General features: G+C 67.2%; 5 protein-coding genes across 6 annotated transcripts; all 5 read left to right on the forward strand.

Annotated features, from left to right (window-relative positions):
- The first annotated feature begins 136 nt into the window (after nucleotides 1-136).
- On the forward strand, nucleotides 137-4,570 carry REEP4 (receptor accessory protein 4). Of its 2 annotated transcripts, none has more exons than XM_085242768.1 (8): nucleotides 137-598; nucleotides 1,326-1,398; nucleotides 1,487-1,563; nucleotides 1,665-1,785; nucleotides 1,885-1,998; nucleotides 3,629-3,767; nucleotides 3,860-4,013; nucleotides 4,091-4,570. In XM_085242768.1, the coding sequence occupies exons 2-8, from the start codon at nucleotides 1,339-1,341 to the stop codon at nucleotides 4,485-4,487; spliced, it is 1,062 nt and encodes a 353-aa protein (XP_085098894.1). In that variant the 5' UTR covers nucleotides 137-598; nucleotides 1,326-1,338; the 3' UTR covers nucleotides 4,488-4,570. The 2 variants fall into 2 exon arrangements, with proteins under 2 accessions (XP_085098894.1, XP_085098893.1); XM_085242767.1 differs by lacking the exon at nucleotides 137-598 and adding an exon at nucleotides 654-936.
- A 4,170-nt stretch (nucleotides 4,571-8,740) lies between these two features.
- Nucleotides 8,741-17,872, forward strand: HR (HR lysine demethylase and nuclear receptor corepressor). Its single transcript, XM_085242776.1, is given in 19 exon segments — nucleotides 8,741-9,540; nucleotides 10,933-11,629; nucleotides 12,323-12,972; nucleotides 13,367-13,519; nucleotides 13,615-13,814; nucleotides 13,899-14,048; nucleotides 14,165-14,245; nucleotides 14,671-14,777; nucleotides 14,889-14,967; nucleotides 15,072-15,232; nucleotides 15,327-15,480; nucleotides 15,483-15,538; nucleotides 15,623-15,794; nucleotides 16,592-16,667; nucleotides 16,789-16,919; nucleotides 16,985-17,077; nucleotides 17,153-17,439; nucleotides 17,508-17,627; nucleotides 17,702-17,872. Coding segments are annotated over 19 exon segments (3,456 nt in total). The 5' UTR covers nucleotides 8,741-9,514; the 3' UTR covers nucleotides 17,765-17,872.
- Nucleotides 17,873-18,398: 526 nt separating this feature from the next.
- NUDT18 (nudix hydrolase 18) lies at nucleotides 18,399-24,831 on the forward strand. Its single transcript, XM_085242769.1, is given in 5 exon segments — nucleotides 18,399-18,481; nucleotides 19,961-20,146; nucleotides 22,339-22,552; nucleotides 24,005-24,079; nucleotides 24,082-24,831. Coding segments are annotated over 5 exon segments (1,041 nt in total). The 5' UTR covers nucleotides 18,399-18,439; the 3' UTR covers nucleotides 24,606-24,831.
- On the forward strand, nucleotides 18,760-20,006 carry LOC146542829 (uncharacterized; the record flags this gene model as incomplete). The annotated part of the gene is made up of 1 exon (XM_085242775.1): nucleotides 18,760-20,006. A coding segment is annotated over one exon (1,038 nt), but the record flags the coding sequence as incomplete, so codon positions are not given.
- Nucleotides 20,209-21,756, forward strand: LOC146542830 (uncharacterized; the record flags this gene model as incomplete). Its single annotated transcript, XM_085242928.1, is given in 3 exon segments — nucleotides 20,209-20,237; nucleotides 20,953-21,493; nucleotides 21,496-21,756. Coding segments are annotated over 3 exon segments (831 nt in total), but the record flags the coding sequence as incomplete, so codon positions are not given.
- Nucleotides 24,832-24,875: the final 44 nt, after the last annotated feature.

The raw sequence follows: 24,875 nt of genomic DNA on the forward strand, positions 1-24,875 counted from the left end.
GTGTGCCCTCAGCCGCCCGTGCATGGGGTGGGGATGGACGAAACCCCCCCCCGGGGCTCCGCAGCCCCGCGGCTCTTCGTTCCCGCAGCCCAACCGCTTTGCCCAGGCAGCGTTTCCACGCCCCGCGGGCGCGGATGAAAACCCGCTAATTAAACCCACTAATGAAGCGGGGAGCCGCGGGGCGCTGCCGGGGATACGCGGCCAGGAGGGGGGAGGGCACAACGCCGGGTCGGGGGCTGAGAACGGCTGAGAAACCCCCGCACCCACAGCCCCCCCCCCCAGCACCCACATCACGGTGGGATCCGCCGCAGCGGGGGGGGGGGAGGGGGGTGGCACACAACCCGTTCTGAAAGCCAGGAGAAAACCCTCGGAACAAAAATAAAGCCCCGAGGGGGCGCTCAGAGGGTTGGGTTTTTTTTTCTTTCCCCCATTTTCTCAACTTTTATTTCTTGTTTTTTTCGCCCCCGCGTGCAAAGCGCTGAAGTAAATAAAGAAAGGGACGAGGAGATGGAAAAGGAGATGGATGAATGGAGAAAGGGAAAAATAAATGTACAAGGAGTTCAAAAATACGCAGATAGATCAGCAAATGCATAGATAGGTAAATAAATAAATCGTAATTAAATCGCCGGGGGAGAGAGAGGAAGTGAACTCCGCACTTCGGCCGCGGGGGCGGGACCCGGAGGATAGCTGCCGTTGCCCTTTTAAGGGCCGCCGTTGCCCTTTTAAGAGCCTCCGTTGCCCTTTTTTAAGAATGGAGGATTGGGCGGCGCGGTCTGTTGGGAGGGGAGTGCGCATGCGTGGGGCCGGTGACCGCCCCATTCAAGTTGTTGGGCTGACGTTGGGGGCCGGGGGGCGTTGGGTGGGGGTTCGGCCCGGCTCGGTTCGGCCCGGCGTCCGCAGCACCATGGTGTCGTGGATCCTAAGCCGGGTGGTGGTGTGAGTGGGGCTGGGGTGGGGGTAGGATGGGGGGGGTGGAAATGGGGTTTGGTTGCTGGCCCCCTATAGTGGGGGTGAGTGGGGGTGGGGGTAGGGGTGCCCCCCCCTCCCGCGGGGTCCCATCTGGTCGTTATGGCCGTTAGGCCCGGGCTCTGTGCTTATGGGGCTGTGGGGCGGCCCTACAGCGTGCCCCCCTTGTCCCCCCCCCAGCCCCACATCACTGAAATACCCCCATTGGGGGGGGGGGCTCTGCTATGGGGCGCCCCGCACCGCGCTGTGTGCGGGGGGGGGCGCTGGGGTGGGGGTTGGGTGCTCCCAGTATTGGGGGGGGGGGCAGCTATGGGGCAGCGCTGTGGGGTCACACGGCCCCCCGTCCCCCCCCCCCCCAGGCTGCTGTTCGGGATGCTGTACCCCGCCTACGCCTCCTACAAAGCAGTGAAGACCAAAAACATCCGGGAATACGTGAGCAGCACTGTGCCCCCCCCCCCCCAACCCCCCCAATTTCGGGGGTCCCACACCGACAGACCCCCCCCCCCCCGACCCCCCCCAGGTCCGTTGGATGATGTACTGGATCGTGTTCGCCCTCTTTATGGCCGCAGAGACCATCACCGACATCTTCCTGCCCTGGTGAGGCCACTGCGGGGGGGGGGGGAAGAAAATACAGCCTTCAGGTGTGGAGCACCGACCCCCCCCCCTAATTTGAGGATCCCCCCCCCTTTTATTTTCAGGCTGCCCTTTTACTACGAGCTGAAGATGGCCTTCGTGCTCTGGCTGCTCTCCCCTTACACCCGCGGTGCCGGGTTGCTGTACCGCAGGTTTGTGCACCCCACGCTGTCCCGAAAGGAGAAGGTGGGTGCTCAAACTGGGGGGGGGGAGGGGGGGAAAATCCTATGTGTGTGTCCCCCCCCCCCCCTCCTCCCCCTCCCATCCTAACATCTGTCCCTGCAGGAGATCGATTTGTGCATCGTCCGAGCGCGGGAGCAGAGCTATGAGACCATGCTGCGCTTCGGCAGGAGGGGGCTGAACATGGCAGCCACGGCTGCGGTGCACGCAGCTGCCAAGGTGGGGGCACGGAGCTGCCCCCCCCCCCCCTAAATTTGGGGTCCCTCATGGCTACACTGGGTGCCCCCCCCCTCCTTACATCCCCTACACTCACCCGTTCGGGTTCCCTTACGGCTGCCTTGGGTGCCCTCCCTCTCTAATGCTCACCCATTTGGGGTCCCCATGGATGTTGGGTGCCCCCCCCCCCAGATCCCCCATGGGTGAATTGGGTGCAGCCCCCCCCGCCCCCCGAAATTTGGGGTCCCTCATGGCTACACTGGGTGCCCCCCCCCTCCTTACATCCCCTACACTCACCCGTTCGGGTTCCCTTATGGCTGCCTTGGGTGCCCTCCCCCTCTAATGCTCACCCATTTGGGGTCCCCATGGCTGTTGGGTGCCCCCCCCCCAGGTCCCCCATGGGTGAATTGGGTCCCCCCCCGAAATTTGGGGTCCCTCATGGCTACACTGGGTGCCCCCCCCCCCTCCTTACATCCCCTACACTCACCCGTTTGGGTTCTCTTATGGCTGCCTTGGGTGCCCTCCCCCTTTAATGCTCACCCATTTGGGGTCCCCATGGATGTTGGGTGCCCCCCCCAGGTCCCCCATGGGTGAATTGGGTCCCCCCCAAAATTTGGGGTCCCTCATGGCTACACTGGGTGCCCCCCCCCTCCTTACATCCCCTACACTCACCCGTTTGGGTTCCCTTATGGCTGCCTTGGGTGCCCTCCCTCTCTAATGCTCACCCATTTGGGGTCCCCATGGATGTTGGGTGCCCCCCCCCCAGATCCCCCATGGGTGAATTGGGTGCAGCCCCCCCCGCCCCCCAAATTTGGGGTCCCCTCAAGGCTACACTGGGTGCCCCCCCCCCTCCTTACATCCCCTACACTCACCCGTTTGGGTTCCCTTATGGCTGCCTTGGGTGCCCTCCCCCTCTAATGCTCACCCATATGGGGTCCCCCATGGCTGTTGGGTCCCCCCCCCCCCCCCCAGGTCCCCCATGGCTGTGTTGGGTGCCCCCCCCTCCATACTCACCCATTTGGGGTCCCCCATTGCTGTATTTGGTGCCGCCCTCCCCAACTCACCCCCCCCCCCCACTCCCATTTAAGTTCCCTTATGGCTGCATTGGGTGCCCCCCCCCCCCCCCAAACCCACCCATTTGGGGTCTCCATGGGTGAATTGGGTGCCCCCTCCCCAAAACTCACCCACCTGCTGTCCCCCATGGCTACGTTAGGTGCCCCCCCCACCCCCCCCATACTCACCCATATGGGGTCCCCATGGCTGTGTTGGGTGCCCCCCCCCCCAGCTCATCCATTTGGGGTCCCCCATGTGTGAATTGGGTGCCCCCTCCCCAAAACCCACCCATTTGGGGTCCCCCATGGCTACGTTAGATGCCCCCCCATACGAGATCCCCATTTCTCTGTTAGGTGCCCCCCAAAACTCACCACTTGTGGCCCCCCCCGTAGCTACATCGTGTGCCCCCCCCATGTCCTTGTGCCCCCCCTTTGCACCCCAAGGCTCAACCATGGCGTGCCCCATAGGATTCCCTTTGCATCCCAGCGTGGATGACCCCAAAGTGGGATCCCTGCCCCCCCGCCCCCCCCCCCAAAAATAAATCTGAGTGCCCCCCCCCCCGCTTTGTACATCCATGCAGAGTCAGGGCGCTCTGGCCGGGCGGCTGCGCAGCTTCAGCATGCAGGACCTGCGCTGCGCCCCCGATGAGACCCCCCTGCATTACCGGGACCCCCTTTACCTGCAGGAGGAGGAGGAGCAGCGCCGGGGGGCACCGCCGGGTGAGTGGGGGGGGCGAGGGGGGGGCAAAGTGGGGGGGTGGGTGTATATATGGGGAGGGGGCTGCGTTGGAGCTTCGTGTCCCCATCCTCAGTTTGTAGGGTGGTGGGGTTGGAGAGCGAGACGGAGGAGGAAGAGGAGGAGTGTTGGTCGGACTGCCCCATATCTGCGCCCCAGAACCGAGACCCCCGGCCCCCCCCCGCAGCCAAAGCCTGCGTGCGACCCGGAGGAAGGCGCCCAGCAAGGAGGTGATGATGCTGGGAAGGGGGGGGCGGGGGGGGGGTTGGATGATGGCATCTGACCCTCATCCTTGTGCCCCACACAGGGATCGGCCCGGGGGCCGCGCGCCCGCGTCAGGAAGAAGGTGCCCCCCCCGGACCAGGACAGCTGATGTCCCCCCAACTCCCCCCCCCCCCACCTCACACCGCCAGGACCTCATTGGGGAAGGGCTGTGCTCTGCATGTCCCCCCCCCGCCTCATTTTGGGATTTGTGCCTTCAGCTGCAGCTCTTGGAGGGGGGGGGAGGGGGGGGGCCTAGCTGTGCCCCCTCCCCTGCATTGGGGTGGGCGCTGGCGCCTGTGCCCCCCCCCCATATCTCCCCCCCTGAGTCTCCCTCCTGTGCCCCCCTCCTGCTCTGCCCTCTGCCCCACAGGGTGGGTGACACAGCTGTGCCCCCCCCCCCCCCTCCCAAAATGGGAGCAGCGGCTCTGGAGCACTTTTAATGCCCCCCCCTGCCCCCCCCCTCCCCAGGATGGAGGGGGGAGGTTTGGATGTGGGTCAATAAATCTCATTTCAGACTTTAAAAGGGGTTTCTCTGCAGCTCCTCCTATGCTTGGGGGGGGGGGAAACCCCGCATCTTCATCCCAGCCTTCAGCCTCGCTTCCCTTTGTGGCCCTGGGGGGGGGGCTGGGCCCCACGGTGGCCTCTGTGGGGACGGTGGGGTGGCACGAGGTGACAGCGGGGGTCCTCCAGGGGCAGGGAGAGTCCCAGCTGCGGGCGAGGTGCGGGATTAGCCCTATAAAAGTGTCCCAGAGACGATTAATGCGGGGGGGGGGGGGGCGGTAATCCCCTAAAGCCGCTTATAGGGGCTGCGGTTCCTCCAAGGATACGGCGCCGGTGCCTCTGTGGGGTCTGGGGGGGGGGGGGGGGAGGGGGTTTGGGGGTGGGATGAGGGAACAGAGCCCAGGTTGGGGAGGGGGGGGAGGTGCTCAGCCCCATAGGGCCGTGGAGACCCCAGACCCAAAGGATGGGGGGGGTCAGAATCTGCTGGTGGGTTGGGGAAACTGAGGCATGAGATCCCCCAGGGGGTAACCTGAGGTGAGGGGGGTGAAAGCAGCTCTCGGTCCCCTGCTGTCACCCTGGGGGGGGGGGTGGCAACCCTGGGGGTCTGTGCCCCCCCCCCCAGCTGTGTCAGCCCGTGGGTCGCTGTCAGCCCGCGCTCAGCACGGCCATAATCCCCTCTCCTGGTGCTGCCCCAGCTGTGCTTATGGGGCCGGCTTGGTTATGGGGCCGGCCTGAGCTCACCCACCTACAGCCAAGGGATGGGTGGGGGGAGCGGATGGGGGGGGGCTGCACCCTGCAGGGTCCCCGCATCCCCCCAGGGCTGCATCCAGAACCTGCAGTGTGGGGCGTGTGACCCCATAAGCTGTGTGACCCCATAAGCTGTGTGACCCCAGGCCGAGTGGGGATGCTGTCCTCTGGGGGGGACGATGGTGCCCCCAGACCCCATTCTTTGCCCACAGCTCCACCAGAGGTCGTTGCCCCGGGGGGGCGAAGGGGGGGGGGCTGTTCCTCAATAACAACTTCTGCCCCCCCCGGAGCACAGCTATGGGGTGCAGCATCTCCCCCAGCACCCTGTCCCCGTATCTATCAGGGCTGGGCACCGCCTCCCCCCTCCAGCCCCACACTTTATGCGTCCCCCCCCATCCTACAGACCCCCCCCCCCGTCTCCCAGCTCATTCTTACCCCACTGCTGCCTTTTTTTTTTTCCTTTGGGGGGGGGTGGTTTGTAGGATTGCGATGCCGCTCCGCACAGCCCCACTTCCCCTCCCCTCCCTTTGGGGGTCCCCGATCGAATGCCCCCCTGGCCGCATTGGTTCCCCTCCGGGCTCCTCCATTGGGGTCCCCTATGGAGCATCACCCCACGGCCGCCCCCCCCCCGGTGTCCCCCCCCCAGGCTGACTCAGCTGTCGCAGCCCTCCGGCCATGTGAGGCCGCGCACACATGGGATCGCGGCGCTGTATTTTTAGCAGGCGCTTCTCCAACGCGCAGCGCCGGCGCTGGGGTAAATGCGGCCCCATTTCTGCCGCGGGGGGCTCCGCTGGGGCGGGACTGAGACCCCCCCGGGGCAGGTAAGGCTTCGTCAACCCCCCCCCCCCCACCCTCACCCCCAATCCCTCCTTTTATTTTCTTACGGCAGCCCCTTCCACAAAGGGAGGAAGAGGAGGGTGGGAGTGAGGTGATGGGGTCAGCCGAGGACACGGCACCGCTGGAGGGAAGGATGTTCCCCCCCCCCCGCCGTCCTGCCTGTCCCCCCCCTGCTTTCCCCCCCCCCAGGGACCCGCCTGTCCCCATCCAACCCATCCGTGCCATCGATCCCAGCCCCATAACCCGGGCCGTGCGCTGTGGGTTGGAGCCGCGTGTGTCCCCAGTCTGGGTGAACGCCACCGAAGGGACGAAGCTGGGGGTCGCTATTTGGAGTTGGGGGGCTGGGGGGGGGTCACCGTCTGGCCTGCCCCTCTTTGTGGCCCTTTTCCCTACGCCAGGACCCTCACCTCCCACCGGGACCCCCGCAGCGCTATGGGGACGGCAGAGGGACCCACGGAGAGGAGAGGACGCCCCGGCTGCTCCCAGGTGGGTGCTGTGGGGCTGCCAGCTGCCTCCCCCCCCCCCCCCCAAACCCCTGTAGCCCGTGGGGTGGGGTGGGGGGGCTGCTTTTAATTGTCTCCAGGTATTGGGGGGGGGGGGGTTGAAGCAGGAGCGACGCGGGGAGGGGGCGGCACAGAAGGAGGGGGGCGGGGATGGAGGAGCCGACTGCGGGTTGGGGGTCGCGGTGGTAACGGGGCGCAACGGGGAGGGTGGGCGGCTGTGGGGCGCAGGGATAAGGGACATCCGCTGCCCCCCCCCACCTTCTCGTTGTCCCTGGGGGGGGGACGACGACGAGGGGCCCCCGGTGGCGACGGGGCGCAATGGAGGAGGTGGGCGGCTGTGGGGTGCGGGGAGACGGGGCGTCCGCTGCTCCTTCTCGGCGTCCGTGGGGATGGAGACGGGGACGGGGACGTGGGACGTCCTACAAACACCGGAGGTGGGGGGGAAACGTTCCTTCTGGGGGGGTCCGGAGCCCTAAATCCCGGAAAGCCGCTCGTGTGGGAGTCCGTGTCCTCCGCTGCCCTCCGCTCCGCCGCAGCCTCCGCCGCTCCCCCGGGGCTGACGTTTCTTCCTAAGCACCGCCGGGCGCAGATTAACGAAAGCTCTCGGCTCGGCCTTCGGGCCGGGGGGGGGTTGGGGGGGGGTCCTGGTTGGGGGAACGGGGCCGCCCGCTGCTGCCCGCACCCTCCGCTTCCTCACCTGCGGCATAGGAAGAGGAGGAGGAGGAGGAGGAGGAGGCAGGTAGGGGGGTGCGGGGCTGCGTGCGGAGCCGGGGGAGGAGGAGGAGGAGGATGAAGAGTCGGGGGCTTCTGGGGAGGGGGAGCGAATTTGGGGCTGCTCTGAGGGGGGCTGCAGCCCTCAGACCCTTTCTATGGAGTTTGGGGGTCCGCAGGGCGCGGGGTTCAGCCCTTGTGGGGATGGGGGGGGGGTCGGTGGTGCCTTCAGTTGGGGGACAGCCAGAGCCGGGGGGGGCGTGTGGGGGGGGGGGGGGCTGCTGCTGGGCTCCCTTTGGCTCCAGGCCCCCCCTTCCCTGGGTCTCCATGCGATCCCTCTGTGTGTTCACCTCAGTCACGGGGGGGATGGGGGGGGTCCTCCTTCAGCACCTCCCCCCCCCCCCCCAACAACCCGGGCTGCAGAAGGGGGTCCTGCTTAGGGCTGAGGGGACCCCAGTGCTGGGATGGGGGTCGGTGCACGGCTGCCTGCACTGGGGGGGCGAGGGGGGGAGGGGTGACGACCCCTCTGTCAGCCTGGCACCGCTGCCCCCCTGCTGTGCTGCAGCTGCTGCGCTGCGACGGAGCTGCACCCACGTTAATTGCGGTGATGTTAATTGTGCTGCTCTTGCCCTGCCGTCACCCCGTGCTGCGCTGGGGGGCCGCATGCTTTATGTAATGCAGTGAGGGACGAGCTGCATGCATGCCTTACATAAATGCAGCAGCACCGCCTGCTCTGTGGGTCCCCGTTGTTCGCAGCCCCAAAAGTGGGGTCCACAAATGGTCCCCTATGGGGCACCCAAACGGTGCAGCCCTCCTTGCTGAGCATCACCGGTGCAGGGCTGCAGCTGGGGAGCAGTGCAGTGAGCAGCAGGGGGCAGTGGGGCAGGGCTGGGGTGCATTCACACCCCATAGGGGGGTGCGCGAGGGATGAGCAGCTCCTGCACCATTGCAATGCTGCTGCAGGGTCTGCACCTCACAGGCTGCAAAACGCAGGCTGCACCACTCGGTGCGTTGCAGTGCTCCTTGCACTGCTGCAGGGTTTGCATGTCGTGGGCACTGTGATGCTCCTGGCACTGCTGCAAGGCTTGCAGCTCGTGGGCTGCAACATGAGGACTGCACTGCTCCGTGCACTGCAGTGCTTCTTGCACTGCTGCAAGGTTTGCACTTTGCAGGTACTGCAATGCTCCTTGCACTGCTGCAGGGTTTGCACCTTGCAGGTACTGCAGTGCTCGTTGCACTGCTGCAGGGTTTGCACCTTGCAGGTACTGCAGTGCTCGTTGCACTGCTGCAGGGTTTGCACCTTGCAGGTACTGCAGTGCTCGTTGCACTGCTGCAGGGTTTGCACCTTGCAGGTACTGCAATGCTCCTTGCACTGCTGCAGGGTTTGCACCTTGCATGTACTGCAGTGCTCCTTGCACTGCTGCAGGGTTTGCACCTTGCATGTACTGCAGTGCTCCTTGCACTGCTGCAAGGTTTGCACTTTGCAGGTACTGCGATGCTCCTTGCACTGCTGCAAGGTTTGCACCCCATGGGCTGCAATGTGGGGGCTGAGCACCTCCTGCCCCACGCAGGGGCTGCGGCTGCATTCTGCACCACTCAGCTCACTGCAGCGCTGCAGGATTTGCACCCCACGCTCCGCACGGTGGGACGAATCCCCGCTGCACCCCACACCCCCACACGGCACCAAGCTCCTCCCGGCCCCGCAGCGCTGCGGCACTGCGCCCATCTCCCGTCGCATTTCTCCCATCCCGGTTCCGCCCGCAGCGGGGCGGACGGCGTCGGGGTTTGGAACAAAGGGCCCTTTTTGTGCATTTGGGGCAGGGCGCAGCCGCAGGGCTGGGTGGCAGCGTTGGCTGCGGCCCCGCAGTCGCTGTGGGATCGCAGGCAGCGCAGCAGCGCGGCACTTTCGGCCCGCAACCGAAGCCGAGGGGATTCCGGGTGGGACGGCGGAGATCCCAATGGGGCAGCGCTCGGAGAAGAACGTCCCCAGGGCGGCACGGGGGGCTTTCTGCCTCCTGCAGATCCCAGAACCCGACCCGTTCCGTCTGTGGGTTTAGGGGATGAGCTGTGACCCCACTGAGCCGTTCCTGCATGCCGACCCCCGATGGGAAACTGCTGCGCTGCGCCATGCAGTGAGCAACGAGCGGCGCGTCCTGCTTGTAGGGTGAATGGGGACGGAGCCCTGTAGGACCCGGTGAGCTCATGGGGTGGCCATGGGGACTCAGCACGGTGGCACCGTGGTGTAGGATGGGGCTCAGGGTGGTGGCTGCGGGGTGCATGGGAACGGAGCCCTATAGGAGCCGGTTGTGAGCTCATGGGGTGGCTATGGGGTGGCTATGGGGACATGGCATGGTGGGATTGTGGTGGTCGTGATGTAGGATGGGGGCTCAGGGTGCTGCCTGTAGGGTGAATGGGGATGGAGCCCCATAGGACAGCGTGGTGAGCTCGTGGGGTGGCCATGAGGTGGCTATGGGGACATGGCACGGCGGCATTGTGATGGTCGTGGTGTAGGATGGCAGATCAGGGTGATGGTTGTAGGGTAGTAGGGGTGGAGCCCTATAGGACCCCGTGGTGAGCTCACAGGGCGGCCATGGGTGGCTATGGGGTGGCCGTGGGGCGGCCGTGGGGCCATGGCACAATGGCTTTGTGGCAGTTGTGGTGTAGGATGGGGGCTCAGGGTGAGTAGGGATGAAGGTGAGCTCATGGGGTGGCCATGGGGACATCGAACGGTGGCTTTGTGGTGTGGGATGTTGGCTTGGGGTGCTGCTTGTAGGGTGAGGAGGGATGAAGGCAGCATCATGAGCCCATGGGGTGGCTATGGGGTGGCTATGGGGTGGTTATGGGGTGGCTATGGGGTGGTTATGGGGCCGTGGCACGGCAGCTCTGTGGCGCTCGTGGCTCGCAGTGCTGTGGGCAGCAGTGAGGGATGGGGACTTTGCTGCTGGCTGTGATGGGATGTGATGGGAACACTGGGAACATTGGGGACGCGTCCTGCGCTCCGGCCCCACAAACACCCCGTGGGGGCAGCTATGAATGGATGGGTTGGGGGTCCTCATGTCTGGGGGGAGTCCGGGGGGGGGGATGGGGGGCGGGGGGTGGTGGTCTCTCTGTGCAGATGGGACGGCAGCGATGGCACGGCTGTGTGATCCCTGTGTGTGTGTGGCCCCGGGTCCCAGCTAAGCACAAAATCACCCCCAGGCATTTTCCTATCGGGGGGGGCCATGGGAGCCGGGATCCTCCCCCCCCCTTGGCAGGGAAGCAGCACCCAGCCCTGGCTGCAGGCGAATACCTGCATGGGGCACGGCCTCCCCACGCTGGGTGCCGCTGGGTGGGCAAAGGGCCAGCTGGGTGCGGGAGGGGGGGCGGGGGGACACCCACTCTGTGCGCCCCCCCCCCACCCCCCCGGAGAATCGTGCCAACGAGGAGCCGGCACCTTTACCCCCCCCCCTCCTTTCCCCATTGCCACGCTGCTGCGTGAGGATGGAGCTGGAAAGGCCCGTGCCTCAGTTTCCCCATGGGAGCGGGTAGAGCTGAGCGGGGGGGGGTTGCATCCCACTGACCCCCCCCCCAATCTCTGCCCCCGTAGGACCGGAGCAGCACGTGAGCACATGGCCAACGAGACGGGGATGGAGGAAACCGCGCCGCGCTGGAGGAGAGCAGCGCACGGCGCCCGCGGGGCGATGGAGAACAACGGGGTCGTGGGGGCGGTGCCACCCCACAGCGCGACCCCCGAGCCGCCCCTCCATGGCTACCAGGAGCCCGGCAAGCTGAGCCGCAAGAGCTGCCCGTGGAGCCGCTCCGAGGGATGCTCGGAACCGCCCGGCATCCGCGCGGGCTGCCCCTTCGTGCCGGCCCCGCAGTGCGCACGGGACGCGCCGTGCCGCCCCAAGGATACCCGGCTGCTGCCGCCCCTCCCCAAAAACGGGCAGCCCAAAGGCTGGGCTGAGCCCCCCAAGGAGCGCCCGCGTTGGGCAGAGGCCGTGCTGGGCCCCCTGGCCCTCTACAGCCACGGCTACCACCGTTACCCCGCGCCCTTCCCCGTGGAGAGCAAACCCCACAGCGTCGCGGACGGAGACCCCAAAACCTTCCGCCACTGCCCCTTCCTCCTGTCCTCAGCGCTGCCCACGGAGCCCCGATTTGGGGGCACGGAGGGAGTGATGGGCACCGATTGGCACCTGGGATCCTACGTGCCAACGTGGGGGCAGCCCCTCTACTTGGGGGTCCCACCGAGGGGAAAAGCGGCCCCCACCCCGTTCAGTGTCTGCTCTGGATCGGGGAATAGGGTAAGGGTGGGCCTCGGGGTACCCCGTTGTGTGGGGGTGGGGGGTCTGTGGGGAGGGGAGTTCCGTGGGGTTGGAGATCCACGGGGATTTGGGACCAGTGGGGATGGGGGTCCATGAGCATGGGGTCGATGGGGGTTTGGAGTCAATGCGGATTTAAGGTCAATGGGGATTTGGGTTCCATGGGGATTTGGAGTTGATGGGGATGGAGGTCCATGGGAACAGGGTCCGTGAGGATGGGGTCCACGGGGATTTGGGTTCCAGGGCTTGGGGTCCGTGCTGTTGGCTGTCCATGGGGATTTGGGTACCAGCGGGGGTCGTTCAGCCTCAGAGAACCCAGAACCCCCCCACGCAAAAGGGCGATGGCCCAGAGGTGCAGCCCCCCAAGTAATGGGGCGATGCTCCCCAGCCCCACAGGGTGCTCTCCGTGCCGGGGGGTGGGAGGGGGGGTCATGACGCAGACGTGGGGCTGAGTCACGGAGGCAGAGCTGTGGGTGCGCCCCATTCCTTTCCCATGCGGCTGTGGGGTGGGGGGAGCGCGGGCGCCCCGTGGGTGGGGGGCACCGGGGGTGCAGGGAGGGGCAGAGATGTGAGAAAACCCCACCGCCTAAAGAGATCCGACCCCCCCATGGTACGGGCTGGGGACCCCCAGTTGGTGTTGATGCCGCACTGACGCCCCCCCGCGCCCCCTCCCAGGACTTTTACCCCCAGAAGGATCCCACCTCGCAGCCCCAGGACTCGGCGCCGCCGCAGCTGCCGGAGGGGCGGAACGGAGACGGGGAGGGGGCACCGCCGGGACCCCCATGGAGGGACGGCAGAGCGGTGCCCCCTCCCCACGCCCTCACGCCGCCCCCCAACGCCGCCCAGCATCCCGGCGCGGTGCGGAGCTGCGGGGCTCCCTGGGTGGGCGCACGGCCCCGCAGCGCCCACCGCCCCCCACCCGCAGCCGGAGAGGAGCGGCCGATGGGAGGTGGGGGTCCCGATCCCATTGCGGCCGGGCGCTGCCCCGCAGCTCTGCCGTGCCCGGGGGGGGGATGCGGGGCGGTGGGACCCTTTGACACGGCGGGGTCGGACGGTGAGACCCCAGCGGGGGGGCGCGGGGGCATCCAGAAGCTGAAGAAGACGTGGCTGACGCGGCACTCGGAGCAGTCGGGGCCGCGCTGTAGGGCGGCACGAAGGGACGGAACCGAGGAGGGCCTCAAACGTGCGGGCAAACGGCCGAGCGGCCACCAGGACGGGACCGGGGCCGGCGCCGCCAAACGGGGCTCCGACGGAACCGGGCGGCCCGGCGGCACCGGGATGGAGCGGGGACACGGAGGTAAGGGGGTAAAAGGGGGCACGGCCGCGTCCCCGCCGTCCCCTCCCGCGTCCGCCTCACCTCGGCGGTGCCGTCACAGCACCGCGCCCCCCCCCCCCGGTTTGGTGCCCACCCCCAGCCCTACTTTCCAGCCCCGCTTTCTGACCCACGTTCCCGACCCCGCTGCAGCGCGCCCAGCCCCACGCGCGGCCCCAGATCCCCTCCTTTCCACCCCCAGCACCCCACAGCCACGATGCAGGAGCCCGAATCCCCTCCCGTCCCCTCCAGCACCCGCACAGCAGGGGTCTGTGGCCCCCACCCCCTCCTTTCCCCCCAAGTTCCTCCATAGCCGTGATTTACGGCCCCAGACTCCCTCCTATGCTCCCCCAATACCCCCATAGCGGGGGTCCGTACCCCAAAACCCCCCTCCCATCCCCCCCCAGCCCCCCGGAGCCGTGCTGCCTGCAGAGCGTTCCGTGCACCGCCCTCCCCGAGAGCATCCCGCGGTGCTGTGCCTGCGCTGCCCGCGGCGCGGGGGGCGAGGATGAGGGCGGGGACCCCCCCGAGAGCGCCTGCAGGATGCTGCATTTCCGCAGGTAAGCTGGGGGGGGGGTGTCCCGGGACCCTTTTGGGGCCGCACACGGGACGTTCCCCCTCCCCCTCCCCCCCATAACTCGCAGTTATCCGCCAGGTTGGCCTTTGGTGACGGCGGGACGCTGAGCGTGGATGGTTTCTGCACCGTGGATGAGGCAGAGGGGGAGATTTGGGGGATGGGGGGGGGCACAGAGGGACGGAGCGTCTGTACGGCCAAATACCTCCTGTCGGTGCTGGGGGGGCCCTTCTGCACCGCCGTCCTCAAAGACAGGGACGCGTGGCCCGGAGCCCACGAGGGTAAGCGGGTGATGGGGGGGCGCGGGGGGGGTATTTAGGGTCGAGGGGGTGGGGGTGGGGAGGCTGAGCGCCGTGTCGCCGTAGGGGTGACGGCGTGGAGGTGCCGGGAAGGGCCCCCCCGCCTCTGCGATTTGTGCCACCGCCGCTTCTTCAATCGCCACTGGAGCTGCGCCCGGTGCGGCTTCCAGCTGTGCGCTGAGTGCCGGCGCGGCCGCGGGGAGGAGGACGGGCACGGTAAGGAGGGGGGGAGGGGGGGCATCCGAGGTGACCGCGCGGGACATCGGGGGGTGGCACTGGGGGGGGAGTTGGGGGGGTACACGGGATGGGGATGTGGGTTTGTGGTTTTGTAGGGGATCCGGAGCCGCAGTGCCTCCCCGGGCATCAGCACAGCGCCGCGACCCTCATCCCCACGCAGCTCATCCCCTCCCGCGGTGAGTGAGAGTGGACCCCCACCCCACGGACCCCCACCCCACGGACCCGCACCCCACGGACCCCAACCCCACGGACCCCAGCCCCACGGACTCCCATCTCACAGCCCCCAGTCCCACAGACACTCAGTCTTGGACCCCCATCCCGTGGACCCCCCTCCCACAGACCCCCACCCCACATAACCCCCTCTCATGGACCCCCATCTCACAGCCCGCCACCCATGGACCCCCCCCCTCTCATGGACCCCCATCCCACAGCCCCCCCATCCCTCAGACCCCCCCGATGGACCCTCATCCCATGAACCCCCATCCCCTGGGTTCTGACACCACCCCTGTGCACCCCCATCCCCACAGACCCCCCCACCCCCAGAAACCCCATCCCTGCCCCCTCCTCTAATGCTGACCCCCCCGCCCCCCCCCCACCGCAGCGCTGTCTCAGCTCTGGCAGCAGCTGCACGAGGTGTGCATCAAATTCAGCATCACGTCGCGTTGTCCCTGCGGGGATGGGGGCACCGAGGGGACCGCAGACCCCCAGGTAAGAGAGACCCCTCCCCCAATTTGGGATCGGTGCGCAACGCCCTCGATCCCTGAGGACCGGGGGTTGAGCAGAGCGCGGTGCTGCCGTTCAGCCGATGGGGTTTTTTAGGAGAAGATGGAGGGCGCGGACCCCCCCGACCCCCCCGACCCCAACAGAGAGCTCAGCTCAGCCGAACCCATCAAGGACGGTAGGGGTGGCTGCGGGGCGGGGGGGGGGGGGGGGAGGGGGGACGTTGAGGGCTGCGTTACGGGCTGAGAGCAAACCCCGACCCCGTCCCGTTCTTCGGAGCAGAGCGCCGTGAGGGGGGGTCCCCGGTGCCGCCCCCCCCCCGCAGGGGTGCCGTGCAAACGGCCACGCTGTGCGACCTTTTGGCCTCCACCGCCGTCAGGCTGTGCCCGGGGCACCCAGGGGTGCGCATGGCCTTCGCCCCCGTCGCCTCCGCGCTGCACAGCGTGAGTGCCGCCAAGGTGTGGGGTAACGGGGAGGGGGGGGGGAAGGGCTGGGAGGGGGCGTGGGGTGACACTCGCCCCCCCCCCGCCCCACCAGGACAACCGGCTGACCGCCATCCTGGACAGCATCATCGCCCGCGTGGTGGAGAGGAAGATCCAGGAGAGGCACGGGGGAACCCCCAGACCCTCCCCCCCCCTCGGGACCCCAACCTCACACCGCGTCCTCACCCCGGGGGGGCTGCTGTGGCTGCAGGACCCCCCCACGCCACCAGCTATGCGCTGTTCCAGCAGCACTGGCGGCAGGGCCAGGTGAGACCCCCCCCCCATAACGCACAGACCCCGCCCCCAAAGGCAAAACCCACCCATTGAGACCCCCGTCCTCCCCCCCCGCAGCCCGTGTTGGTGTCGGGGCTGCAGCAGCGGTTGGACGGAGGGCTGTGGGGGCCCGAATCCTTCCGGCCCCCCGGGGGGGGTCAGCAGGAGGTGGAGGTGACGGAGCTGCGGGCACAGAAACGCGTCAGGATGGGCAGCAGGAGATTTTGGGATGGATTCATCGCCAGCGCGGGTGGGAGCCGGGATCCTAAAGGGGGGGGGCGGGCAGCATTGGGAGGAGGGGGGTCCAAACCTCATGTGCCATCCCAAGGGGGTCCTATGGGGGGGTCCCAACCCCATGTGCCATCCTGGGGGGGGTCCTATGGGAGGGTCCCAACCTCATGTGCCATCCCAAGGGGGTCCCATAGGTGGGTCCCAACCCCATGTGCCATCCCAAGGGGGTCCCATAGGTGGGTCCCAACCTCATGTGAGATCCGGGGGGGGTCCTATGGGGAGGGTCCCAACCATGTGCCATCCTCAAGGGGGTCCCATGGGGGGGTCCCAACCCCATGTGCCATCCTGGGAGGGTCCCATGGGTGGGTCCCAACCTCATGTGCCATCCTCAAGGGGGTCCCATAGGTGGGTCCCAACCTCATGTGCCATCCCAAGGGGGTCCCATAGGTGGGTCCCAACCTCATGTGCCATCCAAGGGGGGGTCCCATAGGTGGGTCCCAACCCCATGTGCCATCCTGGGGGGGGTCCTATGGGAGGGTCCCAACCCCATGTGCCATCCCAAAGGGCTCCCATGGTGAGGTTCCCATCCTCATATGCCATTCTGGGGGGGGGGTCCCATGGGGGGGGTCCCAACCCCATGTGCAATCTGGGGGGGGGGTCCCAAGGAGGGTTGCAACGCAGGGCTGCAAAAGAGCTTTTGTGCATTCGCAATTTGCAAACCTGGAGCTGCAGGCCGGGGCGGGCGGTGCAGAAATGCCACCCCCATGGCTGTGACACCACATCCCCCCCCCGCCCCCCTTTGCCCCCCCCCCCCAGCCTGCCCCACACTGCAGCCCGGCGCTGCAGAACTGCTGAAGCTGGAGTGCAGCTTTGGGGACGCGCAGCTGTGCCGGTAGGTGACGCATTCTGCACAGCGCACCCTCACCGACGCCAGCATCTCCACGCGTGGCACAGCGGTGCAGATCCCGATGCGGCCTCACCGACCCCAAATGCCACCCACGTGTGTCCCACAGGGCCACCAACCTGAGCTGCGCTTTGCCCTTACCGGAGTACTGCGCTCCGCACGGCCGCCTCAACCTCACCTCCCACCTGCGCTGCCAGCAGGGCCTCCGACGGCTGCAGCCCCGCATCTGTGCATCGTATGGTGAGCGCCGCAGCTGGGAGGGGGTCGGTCCCCCACCCCCACCCCATAACCAACCCCCTTTGTAGGAATTCCCCCTCAGGATGACGCCGTGGGCACCAAAACACTCAGCGTGGAGGCGGTCGACTCCATCAGCGTGGCGGTGCACGCAGCGCCGGGCGGTATGGATACGGATGGGGGGGGGTCCCCGCTTTGCGCCCCCCACCCCCTGACCCCCCCCCTATGCCATCCCACAGCCCCGCTGCAGTTTGACACGGAGGACGTGGCCGAGGCGTTGACGGCGCGGCTGCGGGCTGCAGGCTGCCGTCCTGCAGCTCTGTGGCACGTCTTCCGCCCCGAGGACGCGGCGCGCATTCGGGATTTCTTGCACGGGGACGCAGGAGATGCAGCGCTGCGGCCGCCCGCTCCGTACCTGCATGCAGAGCTGCGGCGGCGGCTGCGGGAGGAGCGTGGGGTGAGCTGCTGTGCACTGCTGCAGTGCGTGGGGGATGCGGTGCTGCTCCCTGCCGGAGCACCATACCAGGTATGGGGGGAGATATTGGGGGGGGTCACTTGGGGAAGCCGAGGCACGACCCTGAGTGCCGCCTGCAGGTGCGGAGCCTCACAGCCACCATCAGCATGCAGCAGAGCTTTCTGTCCCCGGAGAGTGCAGCTCGCATTGGGGACGGTGCTGCCGCCGCCCATGGGGAGATGCAATGGCTGCAGGGCCAGGTGTGTGGCACTGGGGGGGTTGGGGGATGGGGGGGGTGCATGGCGTGCTGCTGACCCCCTGGGTGTCGTTGCAGGTGGATGGAATGGTGGTGGCTGCGGTGCAGCAGGCCGTGGCGGTGCTGCGGGGCTGCAAGTGACAGCGGGACGGAGCCGGGGCCACCGCCTGCAGCGCTGCTGCAGCTCCTCCTCACCTGCAATAAAGTGTGGCAGCGCTGCAGCTCCCGCCTGCGTGCAGTGATTTGGGGCTGTGGGGATGGGGACAAGCGGCCCTGTGCTGCAGTGAGACATGCAACGCTGCATGGGGGGATGGGGAGAAGTGGGATGGAGCGTGCACAGAGCCCCGAACTTGGGCAGAATGCATTGCACTGCGCTGTGTGTGCATCGCCCTGCAATGCACGCTGCAATGTGAGCTGTGCATCGCCCTGCAATTGCACGCTGCAACGTGGGCTGTGCATCGCCCTGCAATGCACGCTGCAACGTGGGCTGTGCATCGCCCTGCAATGCACGCTGCAATGTGGGCTGTGCATCGCCCTGCATGCAGTGCCATGCATTGCGTCAGAGGGAAGAGGGGTGACGCGCTGCACACAGCACCCCGTGCACGTGCGGCTGCAGCCCCGCTCTGGGCACAGTGCGATCAGAGCCACGCAGCGCGCGCCGTGCAATTACAGCCACGCCCCGCGTTTAATTAGAGCCGCGCAACGCGCACCGCGCCCTGCCCTGTCCCTTTAAGAACAAGCCCCGCCCCTCAGCCGCACCGCGGAGCGGCGGCGAATACAACCAGTAGGAAGCGAGATGACGCGAAGAGGCAGCCAATGGGCGGTAGGAGGGGCGGGGCGTGGAAGAGCCGGGCCGCGGTGAGTCGGGGGCGCATGCGCGCGGGGCGCGGGGTCCGCGGGAGTCGTGCGGGCAGCGCTGGGACCCCGCACCGCGCAGCATGAACCGCACTGCTGCCCTGAGCCCCCCCCTGCTGCACCCTGCGGTGCCCTGAGCCCTTCTCTTGCTGCATCCCGCAAAGCCCAGCCGCTCCCTCAATGCACCGTGCAATTGCTCAGCGATTCCCCTGCAGCGCCCGGCGCTCCCGCTGCACCCTGCAGCCCAAACCCTGCCCTCCTGCACCCTGCAGCCCCCTTAACCCACCCCCGTAGCACCCTGCAGCCCCTGCATCCCGCCCGTATTGCACCCTGCAGCCCCTGCATCCCGCCCGTATTGCACCCTGCAGCCCCTGCATCCCGCCCGTATTGCACCCTGCAGCCCCTGCATCCCTCCCGTATTGCACCCTGCGGCCCCTGCATCCCATTCCTATTGCACTCTGCACCCCCAGCCCACCCCCGCAGTCCCTGCATCCCACCCGCCTTGCACCCCGCAGCCCCCGTACCCCGCCCCCTTCGCACCCCGCAGCCCCCTCAGCCCACCCCGGTTGCCCCCTGCACCCCGCCCCCTGCCCTGCAGCACCCTGCAGCCCAGCAGCCCCCCATGCCCGCTGCAGCCCGGCTCTCCCTTCCCCCATAGCGCCCTGCAATCCAGCTCGCCCTTCCCCCGCGGCGCCCTGCAGCCCGGCAGCCCCCCCTGCCCCCCCCTGTCCCGCAGACCCTTTCCCCTCTGCACCCCACACTCAGACCAGCCCTTCCCCTACGGCGCCCTGCAGTCCAGCATCCCTTGGCCCCCTTCCCCCACGGCCCCCTTCCCATCCTACAGCCCCCCCGCATCCCCTCAGCTCCTCTTCGCCCCCCCCCAGTCCAGCCGACCGTTTCCCCCCCCATCCCCCAGTCCAGCCGACCCCTCCCTCCCAGCAAACCCCCCCCCTGCGCCCCACAATCCAGCAAACCCCTCCCCATTTTCCCCTTCCCGTGCACCCCCCAGTCCAGCCACCCCCTCCCGTACCGCCCCTCTCCCCCCCTCCCCAAATCCAGCCAGCTGTTTCCCTGCAGCCCCCCCCGCACCCCGCAATCCAGCAAACCCTTCCCCTCCCTCCCTCCTTCGGGCCTCCCCCAATCCGGCCAACCCTTCCCCTACCGCACCCCCCCCTCCATCCCCAAACCCACCGACCCCTTCCCCTTCTACTTCTCCTCCTACGCCCCCCAATCCAGCCAGCCCTTCCCCTCCCACCTCCCCCCGTGCACCCCCCAATCCGGCAGCCCCTTCCCCTACTGCTCCCCTCCGTGCTTCGTGAAGCCCCCCGACCTCTTCCCCTATTACCCCGCCGCCCTGCAGCCCTTCCCCTATTACACCCCCCAATCCAGCAGACCCGTCCCCCCGTGCCCCCCGCACCCCCCGCAGCCCCCGCCCTGCCAACCCAGCGACGCGTCGCAGCGCGGCCGCCTGCACTCCTGTAGGATCCCCCCGACGCCGCCGCCCCAAAACCCCGCGACCCCGTAAGGATGGGCGATGCTGCGGAGGAGATGGAGGCGGTGCTCAGCGGGAAGGCGTGGGATGTGGGGGGCAGCGCCGAGCCCCCCGTCCCCGTGCGCCTGGGGAGCAGCGTGTGCTACGTGGTGCTGGCTGTGCTCTTCAACGCGGAGGTGAGGAGAGCCCCAAACCCCGAGCGCTCAGCCCATAACCGTGAGCCGCCCGCCCCGTAACCATGAGTCCCCCATCCCATAACTGTGAGCCGCCCGCCCCATAACCATGAGTCCCCATCCCATAACCGTGAGCCGCCCGCCCCATAACCATGAGTCCCCCATCCCATAACTGTGAGCCGCCCGCCCCATAACCATGAGTCCCCCATCCCATAACCGTGAGCCGCCCGCCCCATAACCATGAGTCCCCCATCCCATAACTGTGAGCCGCCCGCCCCCATAACCATGAGTCCCCCATCCCATAACCATGAGCTCTCCATCCCATAACCGTGAGCCGTCCATCCCATAACCGTGAGCCGTCCGCCCCATAACCATGAGTCCCCCATCCCATAACCATGAACTCTCCATCCGATAACTGTGAGCCTCCCATCCCATAACCGTGAGCCGTCCATCCCATAAGCGTGAGCTCTCCATCCCATAACTGTGAGCCTTCCATCCCATAACCGTGAGCTCTCCACCCCATAACCATGAGTCCCCCACCCCATAACCATGAGTCCCCCACCCCATAACCATGAGCTCTCCACCCCATAACCGTGAGCCATCCACCCATAACCATGAGTCCCCCATCCCATAACCGTGACCTCTCCATCCCATAACCGTGAGCCATCCATCCCATAAACATGAGCTGTCCACCCCGTAACCCCTATCCTTCCATAACCCTGCACCTCCAAACCCCATACCTGCTATTCCTCCATCCCATCACCGTGAACCCTCCACCTCATAACCCCTATCCCTCCATAATCCCAAAGCCTCCATCCCATAACCCCTCCACCCCACACTCTCACCCCTCCATCCCCCCCCATCCCTCCACCCCCCCCCATCCCTCCATCCCCCAAAATCCCTCCATCACCCCACATCCCTCCATCCCCCCAATCCCTCCATCCCCCCACATCCCTCCATCCCCCACATCCCTCCATCCCCACATCCCTCCATCCCCACATCCCTCCATCCCCCCACATCCCTCCATCCCCCACATCCCTCCATCACCCCACATCCCTCCATCCCCCCCCACCCCTCCATCCCCACATCCCTCCATCCCCCCACATCCCTCCATCCCCCAAAATCCCTCCATCCCCCCCACATCCCTCCATCCCCCCACATCCCTCCATCCCCCCCACCCCTCCATCCCCCCCACATCCCTCCATCACCCCCATCCCTCCATCACCCCCACTCCTCCATCCCCCCATATCCCTCCATCCCCCCCACATCCCTCCATCACCCCCCATCCCTCCACCCCCCCCCATCCCTCCATCCCCCCACATCCCTCCATCACCCCCCATCCCTCCATCACCCCCATCCCTCCATCCCCCCACATCCCTCCATCACCCCCATCCCTCCATCACCCCACCCCTCCATCACCCCACATCCCTCCATCACCCCACATCCCTCCATCACCCCCACCCCTCCATCCCCCCACATCCCTCCATCCCCCCCCATCCCTCCATCACCCCCATCCCTCCATCCCCCCACATCCCTCCATCACCCCCACTCCTCCATCCCCCCCCACCCCTCCATCCCCCCCCATATCCCCCATCCACCCCCACCCCTCCATCCCCCCACATCCCTCCATCCCCCCACATCCCTCCATCACCCCCATCCCTCCATCACCCCCACATCCCTCCATCCCCACATCCCCTCCATCCCCCCACATCCCTCCATCCCCCCCCACATCCCTCCATCCCCCCACCCCTCCATCCCCCCACATCCCTCCATCCCCACATCCCTCCATCCCCCACATCCCTCCATCACCCCCACCCCTCCATCCCCCCACATCCCTCCATCCCCCCACATCCCTCCATCACCCCCATCCCTCCATCACCCCCATCCTCCATCCCCCCATATCCCTCCATCCCCCCCACATCCCTCCATCACCCCCCATCCCTCCACCCCCCCCCATCCCTCCATCCCCCCACATCCCTCCATCTCCCCCATCCCTCCATCCCCCCACATCCCTCCATCCCCCCACATCCCTCCATCACCCCCATCCCTCCATCACCCCCCACCCCTCCATCACCCCACATCCCTCCATCACCCCCATCCCTCCATCACCCCCCACCCCTCCATCACCCCCCATCCCTCCATCCCCCCACGTCCCTCCATCACCGCACCCCTCTCTCCCCGCTCTCTCCCCGCAGGACGCGGTGCTGCTGGTCCAGGAGTCGAAGCCCCGTTGCCGCGGGCTGTGGTACCTCCCTGCGGGACGCGTGGAGCCGCACGAGAACCTGGCGGCGGCGCTCCGGCGGGAGGTGCGGGAGGAGGCGGGGCTGCAGTGCGAGCCGCTGACGCTGCTGGCGCTGGAGGAGCGCGGCCCCATGTGGGTGCGATTCGTCTTCCTGGCCCGGCACACGGGTGAGCGGTGGGGGGGTCGAGGGGAGAGGGGGGGGGTGTCTGTGGGGTGGGCAGCGCCGGGATGGGGGTCGGAGTTCTCTGCTGGCAGCTGTATGGGAATCGTATGGGGTATCTGTGTCCCTTACGGCTTTGTGATGGGGGATTGCAGTCCTGCAGGGGGGTATCCATCCCTTACGGCCCTATAGTGGGGTATCCATCCCTTATGGCCCTACAGTGGGGTATCCATCCCTTATGGCCCTACAGTGGGGTATCCATTCCTTATGGCCCTACAGTGGGGTATCCATCCCTTATGGCCCTATAGTGGGGTATCCATCCCTTATGGCCCTACAGTGGGGTATCCATCCCTTACAGCCCTACAGTAGGGTATCCATCCCTTACGGCCCTATAGTGGGGTATCCATCCCTTATGGCCCTATGGTGGGGTATCCATCCCTTATGGCCCTATGGTGGGGTATCCATCCCTTATGCCCTATGGTGGGGTATCCATCTCTACAACCCTACAGTGGGGTATCCATCCCTTACGGCCCTACAGTGGGGTATCCATCCCTTACGGCCCTACAGTGGGGTATCCATCCCTTACGGCCCTACAGTGGGGTATCCATCCCTTACGGCCCTACAGTGGGGTATCCATCCCTTACGGCCCTAAGTGGGGTATCCATCCCTTATGGCCCTACAGTGGGGTATCCATCCCTTACGGCCCTACAGTGGGGTATCCATCCCTTATGGCCCACAGTGGGGTATCCATCCTTATGGCCCTACAGTGGGGTATCCATCCCTTACGGCCCTATAGTGGGTATCCATCCTTACGGCCCTATAGTGGGGTATCCATCCCTTATGGCCTACAGTGGGGTATCCATCCTACAACCCTACAGTGGGGTATCCATCCCTTATGGCCCTACAGTGGGTATCCATCCCTTATGGCCCTACAGTGGGTATCCATCCTACAACCCTACAGTGGGGTATCCATCCCTTATGGCCCTATAGTGGGTATCCATCCCTTATGGCCCTATAGTGGGTATCCATCTCTACAACCCTACAGTGGGGTATCCATCCCTTATGGCCCTATAGTGGGGTATCCATCCCTTATGGCCCTACAGTGGGGTATCCATCCTTACAGCCCTACAGAGGGTACTGGCATGCCTTACAACCCTACAATGGGGTATCCGTGCCCCTCACGGCCCCATGGCTCGGTATCGATGCCCAGATGCACTCTAAAAAGATGGCAGCCCTGTCCATCCCACCCCATCCCACCCCATCCCATCCCACCCCATCCCATCCCCACCCCCACCCCACCCCACCCCATCCCATCCCACCCCACCCCATCCCCCCCACCCCACCCCATCCCACCCCATCCCATCCCACCCCACCCCATCCCACCCCACCCCATCCCACCCCACCCCATCCCACCCCACGCCCCCCCCCGTCCCATCACCGCCCCCCTCTCTGCCCCCAGGCGGAACCCTGAAGACCCTTCGTGACGCGGACGCGGATTCCCTGCAGGCGGTTTGGTGGCACGGAGACCCCCGCGCGCTCCGCTGCGCGCTCCCGACATCCTCCCCCTTCTGGACCTGGCGTCCCGCTACCGCCGCTCCCCCCCCCCGCACCCCCCCACCCTCCCGCAGGAGCTGCCGTGCTCCCAGCTCTGCCTGCGGCTCCTGGTCGCCTTCCCTTGCGGAGCCGGGGGGGACCTTTGGGTGCTGCTCAGCTCCGCCGCCCCCCCCCGCCTCCCGGTGGTGCCGTGGGTCGCCCCCCCCCCCCAAAACCGCCGCGCCCTCCGCCTCCCGGCTCTGCAGCTTCTGCGGGGCTGCGTGCGGGCGGACCCCCCCCCCGCGCACGTGGGGCTGCTGGGGCTGCAGCACGGCGCCGAGGGGCCCGGGGGGGCGGACGGGATTTGCTTTAACGTGCTGCTGAGCCTGGAGCCCCCCGACCCCGCCGACGGACCCCCCCCGCTGCGGGACCCCGCCTGGCGGTGGGGGAAAGTGGAGGACGAGGGGCTGAAGGGGCGCATCCTGCAGCGGCTGCGGGGGGGGGGCACGGTGCCCATCCGCAGCTAAACCCCCTCCCGCCCCCCCCCCTCCATCTCCCACCCCCTCCCCGTGCCGGGCGAGTTTGCTTTTGGCAAAGCAGCCTTTGCACGCGGCCGGGGGGGCGGTTTGGGGGCAAAGACCCCCCCCTCCCATCCTTCTGTCCCCACATCCTCCCCATCGTTTCTTGCCCCCCCCCCCCCCTCCCCTCCAGTCATGGATGGAGTGCAAATAAAGCGGCCGCCGCTTCCTCGCACCCCCCCGGCTCTGTGTGGGCTGCCCGTGGGGGGGGGGGGGGGG

The sequence above is a fragment of the Meleagris gallopavo genome, chromosome 24 (assembly GCF_905368555.1).
Source record: "Meleagris gallopavo chromosome 24, MGAL_WU_HG_1.1, whole genome shotgun sequence".
Taxonomy (NCBI): Eukaryota; Metazoa; Chordata; class Aves; order Galliformes; family Phasianidae; genus Meleagris; species Meleagris gallopavo.

What these genes read in the sequence shown, in the direction of transcription:
- REEP4 (XM_085242767.1), top strand. Translation starts at nt 752, where the DNA reads ATGGAGGATTGGGCGGCGCGGTCTGTTGGGAGGGGAGTGCGCATGCGT. An exon ending in CCAAAAACATCCGGGAATAC is followed by an intron (nt 1,399 to 1,486) that starts GTGAGCAGCACT and finishes GACCCCCCCCAG; the next exon opens with GTCCGTTGGATGATGTACTG. An exon ending in CGCTGTCCCGAAAGGAGAAG is followed by an intron (nt 1,786 to 1,884) that starts GTGGGTGCTCAA and finishes CTGTCCCTGCAG; the next exon opens with GAGATCGATTTGTGCATCGT.